Consider the following 17,157-nt stretch of genomic DNA (forward strand, 5'->3'; position numbering starts at 1 on the left):
GCTTGAAATTAAGGAAACGTATATATACAAAAATTGTATTTTGTTCTGCAATTTTGGTACAAAACAGTTAAATAATTATAAAATAATGCATCTGAAAACATCTATATTGTATTTTTTGTACTCTTTGATACCGAAACTTCACATTATATATATAATTTTGATGTGTTTTCAAATTTGAATTTCATTGCAGTTGATTTATCATTACAGTATTTCAACAATGATCTTTATTATTTATTCAATAGAAACATTAGCCAAGGCGAATCAGTATAGTCAGGTATTCACTAATACCGCAAGAGTATACCTAGCTATATAGTTCATTCACGTAATGCGGCATTTGATAAATAGCTTCACACAGTAACGATACGGTTCGCAGCTCCTTAAGGACATGCTCTGCGCTACCTAATGCATTATGTACCTACTGTAGATGTATGTATACGCCTAAGTTTATAGTACATTTAGCCTTTCTTTCTTCTTAAAGTTAACACTTTAAATCATCACACTCCCCAATGTTTGGTTATGTTTTTCTCCTCCGAAAATGGTGAAAATAATATTTATATGTTTAACTGATTGAATGGAGTATATTCTTAAGAGCTTTTACAACTATACGTTAATGATTACAGGATAAGAAGCTTGCGCAGGTAGGTATCATTTTCACTTTTCGGTTAGAAATCAGTTTCACTGTATATTTCATCAGACATTCTAAAATTTGCGGTTTTGATATTTCATTGACAATTACATCCTAGTATTTATTTATAAACGAGTGTCCTGTTTCCTGTTTTATCTCATATCATTATTTTCTTTCCTATTTGTAAATTATTATTTTTTAAGTCATAGATTATGCACGACTTAGACGGAAGCTTTTTTTTATGTATGAAACTATTCATACCCGGGTCTTCAGTCAAATAAATTGAATCTATATAAGGTATCATACATAACTATGTGAAAAACGGATGTTCTAGATATAAAATTAGCATGCGTGTATACATATATTTAGTGTTTACGTCCATGCCTCCGTCAATGAGATCGTCAGACACCATTAAGCAGATTACCGCCAAATTTACATTAAAAAATATAATGGTTTAACGTTGTTAGTACTTATACAAATAAATGATTTGATGCGACTCAGAGTCTCATAACCATTTATTTTGTATAAGTGCATACATACTTTAACTGTTTAGTGGTCTGTTGTTAATTGTGTATATTACCTGCTAGATGGACCAGCAACTCTTTATAGCTACCGCTGAACGTTTGTTGAATAAATAACAGCTGACTGCTAATCTTCTGAAGTTAATGTATGGACACTATTAAGAAATACTGCCTTCTCATTGGACAAAAACAATTGCTGACCACTAACTATCAAAAACAACCGCCAAATTTCAAATAAGTCATGTAAGGCTCACAGTATAGGTTTTTGAGCGATATTTGGCGCTATTTTAAATGGGGACTTAATGGCTACGTAGCTATCTTTTTCATATCTTTGCCTAAATCATATGCCACATATGAGCACTCAGCAAACACTAAAACTGTGATATATTTTTGGTCTTGTAAACGATTAGTAAGCAGCGACTGAATCGTTTAGAAGACCAACAAATAACTCGATCTATATTACCTGACACTTGTAACATAAACAGTTTGTTAAGTTAGCATTTATTGGCAGTATACTGCTCTTCTCCGTCAAAAGAAAACTTAACTAGTAAAATATAGACTCTTACAAAGACAACAAAATATTATATATTGCATTTAAAATAATCAGAAATCAAAAATGTTCAATGTTTTAATTTCTTGCAGTAACTATGACGATTACAAAACCTACGGAAGTGATACTAACAAAGCGAAGATGCGCCAAATGCGAGGCGTTGGCGGCCGTTTTGGACACGCCACCTTGGTTGCTAGGGGGTGTGGTTAATAAAGGCCCAAGGTCACACGAAAGTTGGTGCCAAAGAAGAGCTCGGTATGAGGCCTATAACTATGTAAGTATCAAAGGCCACACTAATAAATGTATGTTTCGGGACCAGGATTAATGCCAGTGTGTTTGTATCTGCTATTAGAAATAAGAATGTTCTCATCGGCTCTTCTATTGCATTGTTAACCTCTCAAGATGCTATTGATGACTGTGCAGTTCACTCAAATTATGTCAGATTTATGATACAAATTAGGCTCGGTAGGTTGCTTATATCTTTGTGAGGCAATATATTTCATGTCTAAATTTCCTTTAGAAGGCGTTGTCGCAAACTGAACTGCCAATAAATCACATTTCTTAAAGGTCCTTAAGGAGGCGTTGACACAAATTGAACTGCCATTAAACCATCAAAGTTTACAATAAATAATTCAACATTAGACTTAAGCTCAATGTCAAATGGGTAACGTATCCCTAATAATTTCAAGCGATACAATATTGAAAACGAATGTAAAACGGTTTTGTTCAATGCAATGCCAACACCCACATGTTAAACATCAACACGTTTTGTTTGTTTATTTGTTGTCACGCAAGAATCTCAACATTCGAGGGTCACGACTTCTATCAAACCGCAAAGCCCTAAATAGTCATCTAGCCCACGCGATGAGCCCAAATATTTATTATATGACAGCTGGGTATTTCAAATGTCTGAGCCCGGATGCAGAAAATATCCCCCATTTGCGAAACCTGGATAGCATAATTTCGGTTTCTGGTAATATATGCTCGTAGAAAACTCGAACGTGGACGTGTAGACTTTCGGGCGTCAACTAAAAAGTTTAGTCAGTTATAATAACCACACTATTAGAGAATATATGTGATGTACTATCGATGTGAAAAGGCCTTTTTGCACATTAAATGCACGTTATCTGTGGCCAGCCCAGAGTAAACTATTCACAACTGATAAAGGCCCGTTACGTTGTCCGAGATTGAATTGTTCAAATAGTTGGACATTTGGGATAAAAGGTGTTAGATCATCGGCCGATTAAAGGCCGTGCTCAGTTTTAACCGTATTTTAATTTCCATTTATTTTTGAGGTAAAAGTTATTGGAAATGTAAAATATACATCATTAATTTTGTAAAGTGTTTTGATGCGCCAAAGAGTTATGGTCTCCTTGATCCAACAAAGGAAACCTTCATCAGAAATTTGTTGGAAAATCGTTTGCAATCAAACAGAAAAATCTTCTGTCAATATGAACATGTATTGGGCCAAAAATGCTCCAGACTATCGTGTAATGCATAAACAATGTCGTGTGGTTTCTTGATGATATATTTTCAAACACGAATTGTATTGACCATTTATTGACTTGAAATAACTTCCTGGTAATATCTTTCATCTGATAGAAGCAATCAAAACCAGCCACAATACTTTGCATAGGTTATAAAGGTCTGATGGGATGCATTATGGCTAATCCGCAAGGCATTTTGTTTAAACTGTAAATATATTGAGCATTATACTGTTCTTGAAACTTACCATATTTGTGTAGCACTTGACGGTTGAATTCAAATGATAACACCTGCTAAACTGCTCATGTAAAAGTGTGTAAGAAAGGATACATATATAATGCTGGCAAAGAAATGAACCTTTAAAACACAATTTTGCGTTGTGGTGGTTCTTCTATCTCACGCGCATTATTGACAGACGTTTGATCAGTTTTCTTATTTCATATGCTAATTGACCCTTTTTAGAGTCATTGAATAACCGATTAAGTATGCTAATATTTCGTATGGGTCGTAATCTTATGATGGTCATCTCGTTAAGAAAATCAAAGCCTCTTATTTCGTGTGCGTCACAATACGCCTCATCTGACAAAGAAACGTTTGTTTTAATCAATTCAACCAATTTTATATTCCAAACGTGGGTGCTTTGATTTATAAATTGATATTGTCAAACCACAGTTATGGCCGTCTACATCGCAGGTCGAAAAGGGCTATGTTTAAACAAGTTTGAAATTCGCCAATTCAATAAAGTCTCTACTTTTGCTAATCGCCATGAGGTATCCCCAACATAAATAATTTATTAATGAAAATTTGATATTTGTGTGAATTTGTATGTCTGCGTGCGTAGCTAGATCCATTTTTATGTGCAGACACAGAAATGATTTTTAAACGTAGAATGACAATGGGGGCTTTTGACGTATATCGAGGGGGATTATTGACGAAGAATCCTGATTCAAAAAGTCGGACTTTGAGTAAAATAAATATTTCTTCATGTGAAAAAGCACTGGAAACAATATTTTTACTCAGTTAAATTAAGATCAAGTTTTTTTTAATTTAATTTAATAATAGTTTATTGCATGTATGTTGACAATAAAGCAATACAAATGGATCATATATATATATATATATACATTATTTAAAACAAATGAGTGATTATCTGACATGCAAAGGGATCGAGCCACGAGTTATACCAACATCAGTTACGGCCCTCTCCCAAAGATCAAGTTATGAACCAGTCTAGTTGTGCTTGTTGCTGCAAAGCACGTTCCAGAAATTGGGCCCCAGTGTCTCTTATTGATATCTTATAGCTTTAGCGTTTCATCCTTGTGTCACAGCATGGTTTGTTCCTATCGTTTCTTATGTAAGAATAAATAATGGTTACATTACGTGTGTGTCTCCAATAGAACAGTTTAAGCATAGCCGTCTAAGCACATATGGAATAATTATTAAACAGATGCATTATTAAAAAGGTGACCTAAAACCTATAATTTAGTATATGATTATTACCTGAAGAAAATGCCCATAGAATCTATGGCAATGGAGACTATAAAGGGGTGAGCCCGACAGCCTTAACAGCTTCTATAAGCTTGCTCAATGAGACAGTGATCTTCCGTAATACAACCGAACCCCTTTGGGTCGAACACCCCGGGACTGGCCAAAATACTTCGAGCTTCGGGAAATTTGAGCCAAGCGGGAATGTTTACTGCATTGTACTCAGATCGGTCCTTTTCGAGTTCGAGCCAACGATGACATCGAGCCAAGCGAGTTCGAGCCAACGAGGTTCGACTGGAACTAAAACACACATACACAGATTATTAAAATTAAACAAACTGTACCATATATGTAGTGGCGACCATTTACACGCTGACTTTTCTTTAAGGAGTTATAAATGTTCACCCAAAGTCTGATATCAGCCTTTATCTATACAAGGACAAACCATTAGACAATAAAAGGCCAACGGAAATTTATTCGATATATTAAATATTTGAACATTTGGAGATAGAGTAGACAAATTTATAAATCAAACATCAACAACATCCCGAATACTTATATGCACCAGTCAGCATATGAAATTTGCCGTCAAAAGGCCAATACTTGCACTATTTTTGTTACAAATCCGACAACATAGATACACTTTATTGACAAACTAATAAGTTTCCTTTAGAAGCGTACATGAACCAGACGATGGAATAATATTAATAAGGCTAAAATGAAGTACTTTATACACAGAGACGAAATCGCGACTTTGTAGTACCAGGATCAAGGTTTAGAGATCAACTGGTCGAGAGGGAAAGCCATCATCAAAGGCACATTAGCATTTCAAGTGCGTAAAACAATAAGAACTAATTTCCATAAGGATTTGTTTAAGGAGTTTGAAAGTGTGCAAGGTAGATTTATTTTGTATAACTGTAGACTAAGGAATATAGTTTATTTAAAGTTTTGCAGATATGTTTTATCATTGCTCTAAAATGGAATATATTGCTTAAGAGGGCAGGTTTAGTGTTATTGTTATCTACCGTTTTCAGCACACTATTTCGCTCGTTTTGCATGTAATTATTTTAGGAGAATATTATGGAGTGTTTTAGAGAAAACGAATTAATTCTCTCATATGCAGATCTATACAATATTCCACTAGCATTGAACTCGTTTTTGTTTGGAATTCGTTTAAGCTCGATAAGTTAGCTGTTTTAATGAAACTTTACATTAATCATGTGTTTGTATAAAAGTGAGTGCCTTTTTTGTCTGAGTATAAATCAAAGTTTTATTAATGTCAAGCATAAACATGACACTTATTGCATCAACCATTTGCTAACAAATTCACAAATAATACCGATATTAAATTCCAATTTTAATATAAAACCTCTATAATGAATTAAAATAGTGATATAGAGGATCTGTATGCAATCTTGTGCAATTTATTTTTCCGTATTCAATATTCCCCTTATTTAAACAGTGAAGGGCGATAGAATAGCTTTGGTAATTATAACCATTGTTATACTCTGAAGTGTACTTCATAACTTGTATTCACTACAAAGTATGTAAGATTTATATCTCTTTAAAGTTAAGTTGTATTTCAAGTGGACACCATGAAACACAAGTGATGGTGTAAATTATTTACGTTAGCTGAATGAAGGAAGTGTAATTTATAAAGTTTTTTTCGTTTCAGTATTTTAACTCATTCCCCTGATATGGATTCATTTATCATTGATTGATAAAATGATTGGTTGGTTGATTGATTGATTGATTGATTGATTGGGTCTTTAGTTTATTTGCTGATTGTTTGATTCATTAATTCATTCGTTTGTTCGTTCGTTCTTTGATTCAATTATTAATTTATTTAATCATCCATCCATCCATCATTCATCCATCCATCCATCCATCCATCCATCCATCCATCCATCCACCCATCCATCCATCATCCATCCATCCATCCATCATCCATCCATCATCCCATCCATCCATCCATCCATCCATCCATCCATCCATCCATCCATCCAAGCGTCCACAAAAACACCCAAACCCACCCAAAACTCACTCACTCACTCACTCACTCACTCACTCACACACACACTCACTCACTCACTCACTCACTCACTCACTCACTCACTCACTCACTCACTCACTCACTCACTCACTCACTCACTCACTCACTCACTCACTCACTCACTCACTCACTCACTCACTCACTCACTCACTCACTCACTCACTCACTCACTCACTCACTCACTCACTCACTCACTCACTCACTCACTCACTCACTCACTCACTCACTCACTCACTCACTCACTCACTCACTCACTCACTCACTCCCTCCCTCCCTCCCTCACTCACTCACTCACTCACTCACTCACTCACTCACTCACTCACTCACTCACTCACTCACTCACTCACTCACTCACTCACTCACTCACTCACTCACTCACTCACTCACTCACTCACTCACTCACTCACTCATTCATTCGTCCATTTATTCATTCGTTTATTCATTCATTTATTTCCACATAGTTATTAACGTATTATCTTTAATATCATGAAATTTGTAATTTATATAATATTCTATAAATGCTGAGTATGTAATTTATTTATCTTATCAATCATTTGTCTATTTTACTGTTATTATTTTACTTATTTACTTGCTTATTGGTCGAAAGATTTTTTTGAGTAAGCATAAACCAATTGAAGAATATTTAGCCGACTTATTTTACCGCCATATGTAAAGTTTAGATCAATTTTGTTAGCCTTGAGGGTCGCTGATAAAAGCAATAAAATGGTACCACGTAAATAATTGAATAGCGCTGCGTTATTGACATTGTACTTAAAAGAGTTTATTCATGGAAAAAATACTATAAAATGGCAGTATTCGGGGTACTCCACTAAGCAAGGAATGTAACTAGTGCACGACACTCGGCTTTGATCATTTGATTATAAATAATTCCGAGAGTTGTTCATGTTTTATATGTATGTTTTCCTCTTGTACCTTCTTAAAACAATTAATTGCAATATGGATTTCTTAATAATTGTTTTAAAGCTATTTTTTATGTTTTAATCTACCAGTTGACAGAGAAAGAATATATCATTTTGTGTACCAATTCATGGGCGGATTCAGGATTCGACATTAGCGGGGCCGTAACCTTTTGACTTGCAACCCTCCATCAGAACCGAAATTTATTTGGTTTAAAGTGTTGGTAGGTTTTATTTTAAACATTTTCTATTCCAAAATGGTGCACCGCCCGCACCCCCCCCCCCCAACTTTGTCCAAGTTTACTTTTTTATTTTAATAGAGGAGCAATAAAGTAATATTGTACGCTCAAAGTGCACCGTTTTGGACTTGAAATTGTTTAAATAAATAAAAATAAATAAGTTACGCTTCCTCTAACGTCCAATCCTGGATCCGCCCTTGTATACCGCCCCTGTATACTATTGTAAAGAATATGCCAGCAATGTCACATATATTTTAGTCAGTGTATCAATACATTACATGTCTATCATTTCTTTGTAGAGGCGTTGACACATACTGAATTGCAAATTAAACAATATAAAATTTATAGTTAGACCTCTTACATGTTTTTGAATGGCAACATTGGATTTGTAACCTAATGTTATGTACACAAATAGTCGAGGCTTATGCATACTTAACCCTTTTGAGTGAAAACATAAGATTTTATCTAAAACAAATGCAAACACCAAAACATTTATTGATCAATGCAATGTCAACAGGAACAAATTTTAACAAGAACATACGACAAAATGATGTTCATATTTGATAATGTTTGCTGTCGCGCAAGATTTTCAACATTCTGGGTTAGAGGTTGCGACATCTATCGAATAGCTTTAGTCGTATTAAGCCATCAAGCCCACGCGATGAGCCCAAATATTTACTCAGGCTAGGACAGCTGGGTATTTAAAGCGGTTGAGTCCGGATGTAGAAAACAACACCTATTTGTGAAACATGGATAGCTGATTTTACTTTTCGGGCCATTTTATTATTATTTTGATTTATTAAAAACACTTTTTTGAACACTAGAATGTGGGCGTATTGCCTTTTGGGCGTCAATTCATTATTTAAGCCAGTAAAATAGCGCATTATTTGAGGACATACCATATATAGTCCTGATGTTAAAAAGGACTTTTTGCACGTAAAATATACGTTATCTTTGGCCAGCCCAGAGTAAACTGTTCACAGCTGATAAATGGCCCGTTACTTTGTCCGAGATTAAATTATTCAAATACTTTGACACTTAATGAAAAAATGTTAGGCCATCGCACGATTAAACCCCGTTTTTCAGTTTTACCAAACGGTACTTTAAAATCACATACATCATTTGCCACTGGCAACGGGCCTTCTTAGCCTTCTTATCTTCTGGATGACTCGTGTGCCAAGAAATTAAGATGGACGGCATAATAATATTTCTTTTGTATTCTACAGTTAGATGTTACCCATCCCCATCTCATTAGGTAAATCAAAACCTATCGGAAATAATTTCTTGTGCGCTTCATTTAACGAAAACATATGTATAGAATATTTATCAGCAAGTTTTTTAAGTGCTTTGATGGACTCAACTGTCCATATATTAGTAGACAGTGGCTATGCATGTTCAACTTTCAGGTTGAGATGCCGGACATCCGATTTCCACCATCCCATCCCAGGAGAACTCTCCTATCAATAATTCCAAAGCGGAATCGATAAACGATAGCATAATATTTATGTTGACTGTGTTTGTTGTCCCCTATGTCTCTTGTTCGTTGTCTGTTTGACTTTGATCGTTGGTCATTATGCCAGTTGCCAAGAATATCATAGTAAGCCCTACTGCTTGTCTTTGACCTTTGTTGTTTATGCCAATTGACAAGAGGATCATATCAAGGCGTTGGTTGCTTCCACCTTTGGTATTTAATCCCTGTACCACTTAAAAATAATCACAACAAAGCGTTGACTGTTTGACTTTAGTCTCTGGTCCTTATGCCAGTCGACAAGATTGACATTGAGATCAAGCTAAGACGTTTGCTTTTTTTACTTTAGACTCCGTCTTTATGCTAGTCTACAAGAAGATCAAACCAAGGTATGCTCTGTTTAAATTAAGACTCTTATCCTTATGCCAGTTGACAGTACGTCACACCTAGCCGTTTGTTGTTTGACTAATGTCTCTGGTCCTTATGTCAGTTCACAGTACGTCACACCTAGCCGTCTGTTGTTTGACTAATGTCTCTGGTCCTTATGTCAGTTCACAGTACGTCACACCTAGCCGTCTGTTGTTTGACTAATGTCTTTGGTTCTTATGCCAGTTCACAGTACGTCACACCTAGCCGTTTGTTGTTTGACTAATGTCTCTGGATCTTATGCCAGTTGACAGTACGTCACACCTAGCCGTTTGTTGTTTGACTAATGTCTCTGGTCCTTATGTCAGTTCACAGTACGTCACACCTAGCCGTCTGTTGTTTGACTAATGTCTCTGGTCCTTATGTCAGTTCACAGTACGTCACACCTAGCCGTCTGTTGTTTGACTAATGTCTTTGGTTCTTATGCCAGTTCACAGTACGTCATACCTAGCCGTCTGTTGTTTGACTAATGTCTCTGGTCCTTCTGCCAGTTCACAGTACGTCACACCTAGCCGTTTGTTGTTTGACTAATGTCTCTGGTCCTTATGTCAGTTCACAGTACGTCACACCTAGCCGTCTGTTGTTTGACTAATGTCTCTGGTCCTTATGTCAGTTCACAGTACGTCACACCTAGCCGTCTGTTGTTTGACTAATGTCTTTGGTTCTTATGCCAGTTCACAGTACGTCATACCTAGCCGTCTGTTGTTTGACTAATGTCTCTGGTCCTTCTGCCAGTTCACAGTACGTCACACCTAGCCGTTTGTTGTTTGACTAATGTCTCTGGTTCTTATGCCAGTTCACAGTAGGTCACACCTAGCCGTCTGTTGTTTGACTAATGTCTCTGGTCCTTCTGCCAGTTCACAGTACGTCACACCTAGCCGTCTGTTGTTTGATTAATGTCTCTGGTTCTTCTGCCAGTTCACAGTACGTCACACCTAGCCGTTTGTTGTTTGACTAATGTCTCTGGTCCTTATGTCAGTTCATAGTACGTCACACCTAGCCGTTTGTTGTTTGACTAATGTCTCTGGTCCTTATGTCAGTTCACAGTACGTCACACCTAGCCGTCTGTTGTTTGACTAATGTCTCTGGTCCTTCTGCCAGTTCACAGTACGTCACACCTAGCCGTCTGTTGTTTGATTAATGTCTCTGGTTCTTCTGCCAGTTCACAGTACGTCACACCTAGCCGTTTGTTGTTTGACTAATGTCTCTGGTCCTTATGTCAGTTCATAGTACGTCACACCTAGCCGTTTGTTGTTTGACTAATGTCTCTGGTCCTTATGTCAGTTCACAGTACGTCACACCTAGCCGTCTGTTGTTTGACTAATGTCTCTGGTCCTTATGACAGTTCACAGTACGTCACACCTAGCCGTCTGTTGTTTGACTAATGTCTCTGGTCCTTATGTCAGTTCACAGAACGTCACACCTAGCCGTCTGTTGTTTGACTAATGTCACTGGTCCTTATGTCAGTTCACAGTACGTCACACCTAGCCGTTTGTTGTTTGACTAATGTCTCTGGTTCTTCTGCCAGTTCACAGTACGTCACACCTAGCCGTCTGTTGTTTGACTAATGTCTCTGGTTCTTCTGCCAGTTCACAGTACGTCACACCTAGCCGTCTGTTGTTTGACTAATGTCTCTGGTTCTTCTGCCAGTTCACAGTACGTCACACCTAGCCGTCTGTTGTTTGACTTATGTCACTGGTCCTTCTGCCAGTTCACAGTACGTCACACCTAGCCGTCTGTTGTTTGACTAATGTCACTGGTCCGTCTGCCAGTTCACAGTACGTCACACCTAGCCGTTTGTTGTTTGACTTAAGTTTCTGGTTCTTCTGCCAGTTCACAGTACGTCACACCTAGCCGTTTGTTGTTTGACTCATGTCTCTGGTTCTTCTGCCAGTTCACAGTACGTCACACCTAGCCGTTTGTTGTTTGACTAATGTCTCTGGTCCTTATGTCAGTTCACAGTACGTCACACCTAGCCGTCTGTTGTTTGACTAATGTATCTGGTCCTTCTGCCAGTTCACAGTACGTCACCCCTAGTCGTCTGTTGTTTGACTAATGTCTCTGGTCCTTCTGCCAGTTCACAGTACGTCACACCTAGCCGTCTGTTGTTTGACTAATGTCTCTGGTCCTTATGTCAGTTCACAGAACGTCACACCTAGCCGTCTGTTGTTTGACTAATGTCACTGGTCCTTATGTCAGTTCACAGTACGTCACACCTAGCCGTTTGTTGTTTGACTAATGTCTCTGGTTCTTCTGCCAGTTCACAGTACGTCACACCTAGCCGTCTGTTGTTTGACTAATGTCTCTGGTTCTTCTGCCAGTTCACAGTACGTCACACCTAGCCGTCTGTTGTTTGACTAATGTCTCTGGTTCTTCTGCCCGTTCACAGTACGTCACACCTAGCCGTCTGTTGTTTGACTTATGTCACTGGTCCTTCTGCCAGTTCACAGTACGTCACACCTAGCCGTCTGTTGTTTGACTAATGTCACTGGTCCGTCTGCCAGTTCACAGTACGTCACACCTAGCCGTTTGTTGTTTGACTAATGTCACTGGTCCTTATGTCAGTTCACAGTACGTCACACCTAGCCGTTTGTTGTTTGACTAATGTCTCTGGTTCTTCTGCCAGTTCACAGTACGTCACACCTAGCCGTCTGTTGTTTGACTAATGTCTCTGGTTCTTCTGCCAGTTCACAGTACGTCACACCTAGCCGTCTGTTGTTTGACTAATGTCTCTGGTTCTTCTGCCAGTTCACAGTACGTCACACCTAGCCGTCTGTTGTTTGACTTATGTCACTGGTCCTTCTGCCAGTTCACAGTACGTCACACCTAGCCGTCTGTTGTTTGACTAATGTCACTGGTCCGTCTGCCAGTTCACAGTACGTCACACCTAGCCGTTTGTTGTTTGACTTAAGTTTCTGGTTCTTCTGCCAGTTCACAGTACGTCACACCTAGCCGTTTGTTGTTTGACTCATGTCTCTGGTTCTTCTGCCAGTTCACAGTACGTCACACCTAGCCGTTTGTTGTTTGACTAATGTCTCTGGTCCTTATGTCAGTTCACAGTACGTCACACCTAGCCGTCTGTTGTTTGACTAATGTATCTGGTCCTTCTGCCAGTTCACAGTACGTCACCCCTAGTCGTCTGTTGTTTGACTAATGTCTCTGGTCCTTCTGCCAGTTCACAGTACGTCACACCTAGCCGTCTGTTGTTTGACTAATGTCTCTGGTCCTTATGTCAGTTCACAGAACGTCACACCTAGCCGTCTGTTGTTTGACTAATGTCACTGGTCCTTATGTCAGTTCACAGTACGTCACACCTAGCCGTTTGTTGTTTGACTAATGTCTCTGGTTCTTCTGCCAGTTCACAGTACGTCACACCTAGCCGTCTGTTGTTTGACTAATGTCTCTGGTTCTTCTGCCAGTTCACAGTACGTCACACCTAGCCGTCTGTTGTTTGACTAATGTCTCTGGTTCTTCTGCCCGTTCACAGTACGTCACACCTAGCCGTCTGTTGTTTGACTTATGTCACTGGTCCTTCTGCCAGTTCACAGTACGTCACACCTAGCCGTCTGTTGTTTGACTAATGTCACTGGTCCGTCTGCCAGTTCACAGTACGTCACACCTAGCCGTTTGTTGTTTGACTTAAGTTTCTGGTTCTTCTGCCAGTTCACAGTACGTCACACCTAGCCGTTTGTTGTTTGACTCATGTCTCTGGTTCTTCTGCCAGTTCACAGTACGTCACACCTAGCCGTTTGTTGTTTGACTAATGTCTCTGGTCCTTATGTCAGTTCACAGTACGTCACACCTAGCCGTCTGTTGTTTGACTAATGTATCTGGTCCTTCTGCCAGTTCACAGTACGTCACCCCTAGTCGTCTGTTGTTTGACTAATGTCTCTGGTCCTTCTGCCAGTTCACAGTACGTCACACCTAGCCGTCTGTTGTTTGACTAATGTCACTGGTCCGTCTGCCAGTTCACAATACGTCACACCTAGCCGTTTGTTGTTTGACTTAAGTTTCTGGTTCTTCTGCCAGTTCACAGTACGTCACACCTAGCCGTCTGTTGTTTGACTCATGTCTCTGGTCCTTCTGCCAGTTCACAGTACGTCACACCTAGCCGTCTGTTGTTTGACTAATGTCTCTGGTCCTTCTGCCAGTTCACAGTACGTCACCCCTAGTCGTCTGTTGTTTGACTAATGTCTCTGGTCCTTCTGCCAGTTCACAGTACGTCACACCTAGCCGTCTGTTGTTTGACTAATGTCTCTGGTTCTTCTGCCAGTTCACAGTACGTCACCCTTAGCCGTCTGTTGTTTGACTCATGTCTCTGGTCCTTCTGCCAGTTCACAGTACGTCACACCTAGCCATCTGTTGTTTGACTAGTGTCTCTGGTTCTTCTGCCAGTTTACAGTACGTCACACCTAGCCGTCTGTTGTTTGACTCATGTCTCTGGTCCTTCTGCCAGAGACATAAGTCAAACAACAGACGACTAGGTGTGACGTACTGTGAACTGGCTTTGACTTAAGTCTCTGGGCCTTCTGCCAGTTCACAGTACGTCACACCTTGCCGTTTGTTGTTTGACTTAAGACTCTGGCCCTTCTGCCAGTTCACAGAACGTCACACCTAGCCGTTTGTTGTTTGACTTATGTCTCTGGACCTTCTGCCAGTTCACAGTACGTCACACCTAGTCGTCTGTTGTTTGACTTATGTCTCTGGACCTTCTGCCAGTTCACAGTACGTCACACCTAGCCGATTGTTGTTTGACTTATGTCTCTGGTTCTTCTGCCAGTTCACAGTACGTCACACCTAGTCGTCTGTTGTTTGACTAATGTCACTGGTCCTTCTGCCAGTTCACAGTAGGTCACACATAGCCGTTTTTTGTTTGACTTAGATCTCTGGACCTTCTGCCAGTTCACAATACGTCACACCTAGTCGTCTGTTGTTTGACTTATGTCTCTGGTTCTTCTGCCAGTTCACAGTACGTCACACCTAGCCGTCTGTTGTTTGACTTAAGTCTCTGGGCCTTCTGCCAGTTCACAGTACGTCACACCTTGCCGTTTGTTGTTTGACTTAAGACTCTGGTCCTTATGCCAGTTCACAGTACGTCACACCTAGGCGTCTGTTGTTTGACTTAAGTCTCTGGTCCTTCTGTCATTTCACAGTACGTCACACCTAGCCGTCTGTTGTTTGACTCATGTCTCTGGTCCTTCTGCCAGTTCACAGTACGTCACACCTAGCCGTCTGTTGTTTGACTCATATCTCTGGTCCTTCTGCCAATTCACAGTACGTCACACCTAGCCGTCTGTTGTTTGACTAATGTCTCTGGTTCTTCTGCCAGTTCACAGTACGTCACACCTAGCCGTTTGTTGTTTGACTTATGTCTCTGGTCCTGTCAGTCGACAAAAAGATCATACCAAGGCGTTGGCTGTTTGACTTTAGTCTAAGGTCCTTATCCCTGTTGACAAGGAAACTAAAACTTGGCGTTGTCTTCTTGGCTTTAATCTCCGTAGCTTCCATTGCATTCTTTGCATTATTCTACCCATCAACGTTGGAGGTAGAGGAGGTTAATTTGCCGTCATTTGTATGCATTACTTAAGCTATCGTCAGTGGTCGAAGTGATTAATTAGAAAGCTAAATAGTACTGAGGAACTTGACTGTCATATCGTAAAAGGAATGGAAACATATGAAATAAGCCCAACATATTTGACGATATTTCATTAAAACACGGATCCGCAGTCAAGCGCCATCAGCGAAACAGTAATAAAATAATAATTCAGTCAAATAACCTCTTACGTATCATTTGAGCAGTCCACTGACTATTCTTTCGCGAGTTAAACATTTCAACGTATGTCCGATATCGGCCTTATGTAAAAAATGAAGAACCATTCGATAAAAAGGACACCAAAATTTAATTCGGAGATATTAAATTTGAATAATCGAAAATATTATCAGTTAAATATACGAGGCTTATGAATCACAAGTTCAATATCACCCAATATAATACTACAGCATATCGAACAATTTACCCAAAACACCAATATTTGCACTATTTTATTTCAACTCCGACATGACTTATCCAATATTGATACATTCTATTGGCACACAAGTTTTCAATCAGAAGCTGACCTGAAACAAATAATAAATTCTAAGGCTAGAATGAAGTACTATCAACAGACACAAACTCGCGATAGTGCAGTACCAGGATCAATGTTTAGAGATCAATTGGTCGAGAGGAAAGCACATACGTATATGAAGTGCGGAAAACAATAAGGACTAGTTGAAACGTATACGTAAACCACATTTCAATTTTCGAAGTGCTTATTGTTTAAAATAAATATAAAATTTGGATTTGAGTTTGAAAGAGTGCAAGGTAGATATATGTTGTATTACTGAAGAATTATTATGGTTGCTTTAAAATTGTGCAGGCAATATTTTTTATCATTGTTGTAAAGATGGAATATTTTGATACTTGTGTTAAGGGTAAATGATTGGTTTTACTGTAAATTTATTATTTGCAGGACAAAATGTGCACTTATTAATTATTTCTACATTGTTCAGTGTTTTAAGAAGAACTAGTTACTAAAATCATATCAGATCTTTACCTAATTTAATATAATGAACTCGTGTAACTCGTAATTAATTGTGTTTCATATAACAGTGGTTCTAGAAATATAGCAAATATTAAGAAAAGGATCGAATGCTGGTTCAATATTAGGCAACTGGACTTTTTTCAGTTTTATTGTTTTATTGAATCTGAACATAGATAATGTTGTAATTTGCTCAAAAGGAAATTGAGTATCTGTTAGTTAGAGCACTTGCAGATACTCAGTTTCCTTTCATGTATACTATCATTATAATATAATGATAGTGTACATGTGCCACTAAGTACGCCTACCATTTGCTTATATTATCACATATAATACCAGTGTTATATTTCAATTTTAGTATAACATCTAGCCTTTAGAATCCACTGTAATAGTGATGGAAATGATCTGTATACAAGCTGTCACATTTTGTATTTCCATATTCAATATTTTCCGTATTTAAACAGTGATCGGAAGGGCGATATTATAGCTTGGTAATTATCAATATTATTTACAAATCGGTCAAATGTGCCGTGCGCGTGAACAACTATACAACCGATTGGTTTGACGTATCCACTGGCCTGAAACAGGGCTGTCTGGTTTCCACGACAATGTTCAACTTTTTTTTTAATGACTGCAGCGAACTATTTGAGCATTCAAATAAAGGTGTTTTATTTAACGGCAAGATAATAAGTCACCTATTTTATGCGGATGATTTAGTGTTAATTGCCGAAAATGAAAACGATCTTCAATATTTGCTAGACATACTATCGCGATGGTGTTGCACAAACGACATGACCGTTAATATTGAGA

General features: G+C 38.5%; 1 protein-coding gene across 6 annotated transcripts in view; it reads left to right on the top strand.

Moving 5' to 3' along the window:
• Positions 1–476: 476 nt before the first annotated feature.
• The window catches only part of LOC128224846 (uncharacterized), a 38,885-nt gene continuing 22,204 nt past the window's right edge, over positions 477–17,157 (top strand). Inside the window, exons 1-2 of one of the 6 annotated variants that reach the window (XM_052934925.1) lie at positions 477–638; positions 1,789–1,970. In XM_052934925.1, coding sequence (XP_052790885.1) covers positions 1,794–1,970 — 177 coding nt within the window. In that variant the 5' untranslated portion in view covers positions 477–638; positions 1,789–1,793. Of the gene's footprint in view, positions 639–1,788; positions 1,971–5,474; positions 5,563–15,980; positions 16,131–16,826; positions 16,839–17,157 lie in introns of those variants that run through there. The other 5 variants (XM_052934926.1, XM_052934930.1, XM_052934929.1 and 2 more) reach the window with 5 other exon arrangements.

This window comes from Mya arenaria, chromosome 17 (genome assembly GCF_026914265.1).
Source record: "Mya arenaria isolate MELC-2E11 chromosome 17, ASM2691426v1".
Lineage (NCBI taxonomy): Eukaryota > Metazoa > Mollusca > Bivalvia > Myida > Myidae > Mya > Mya arenaria.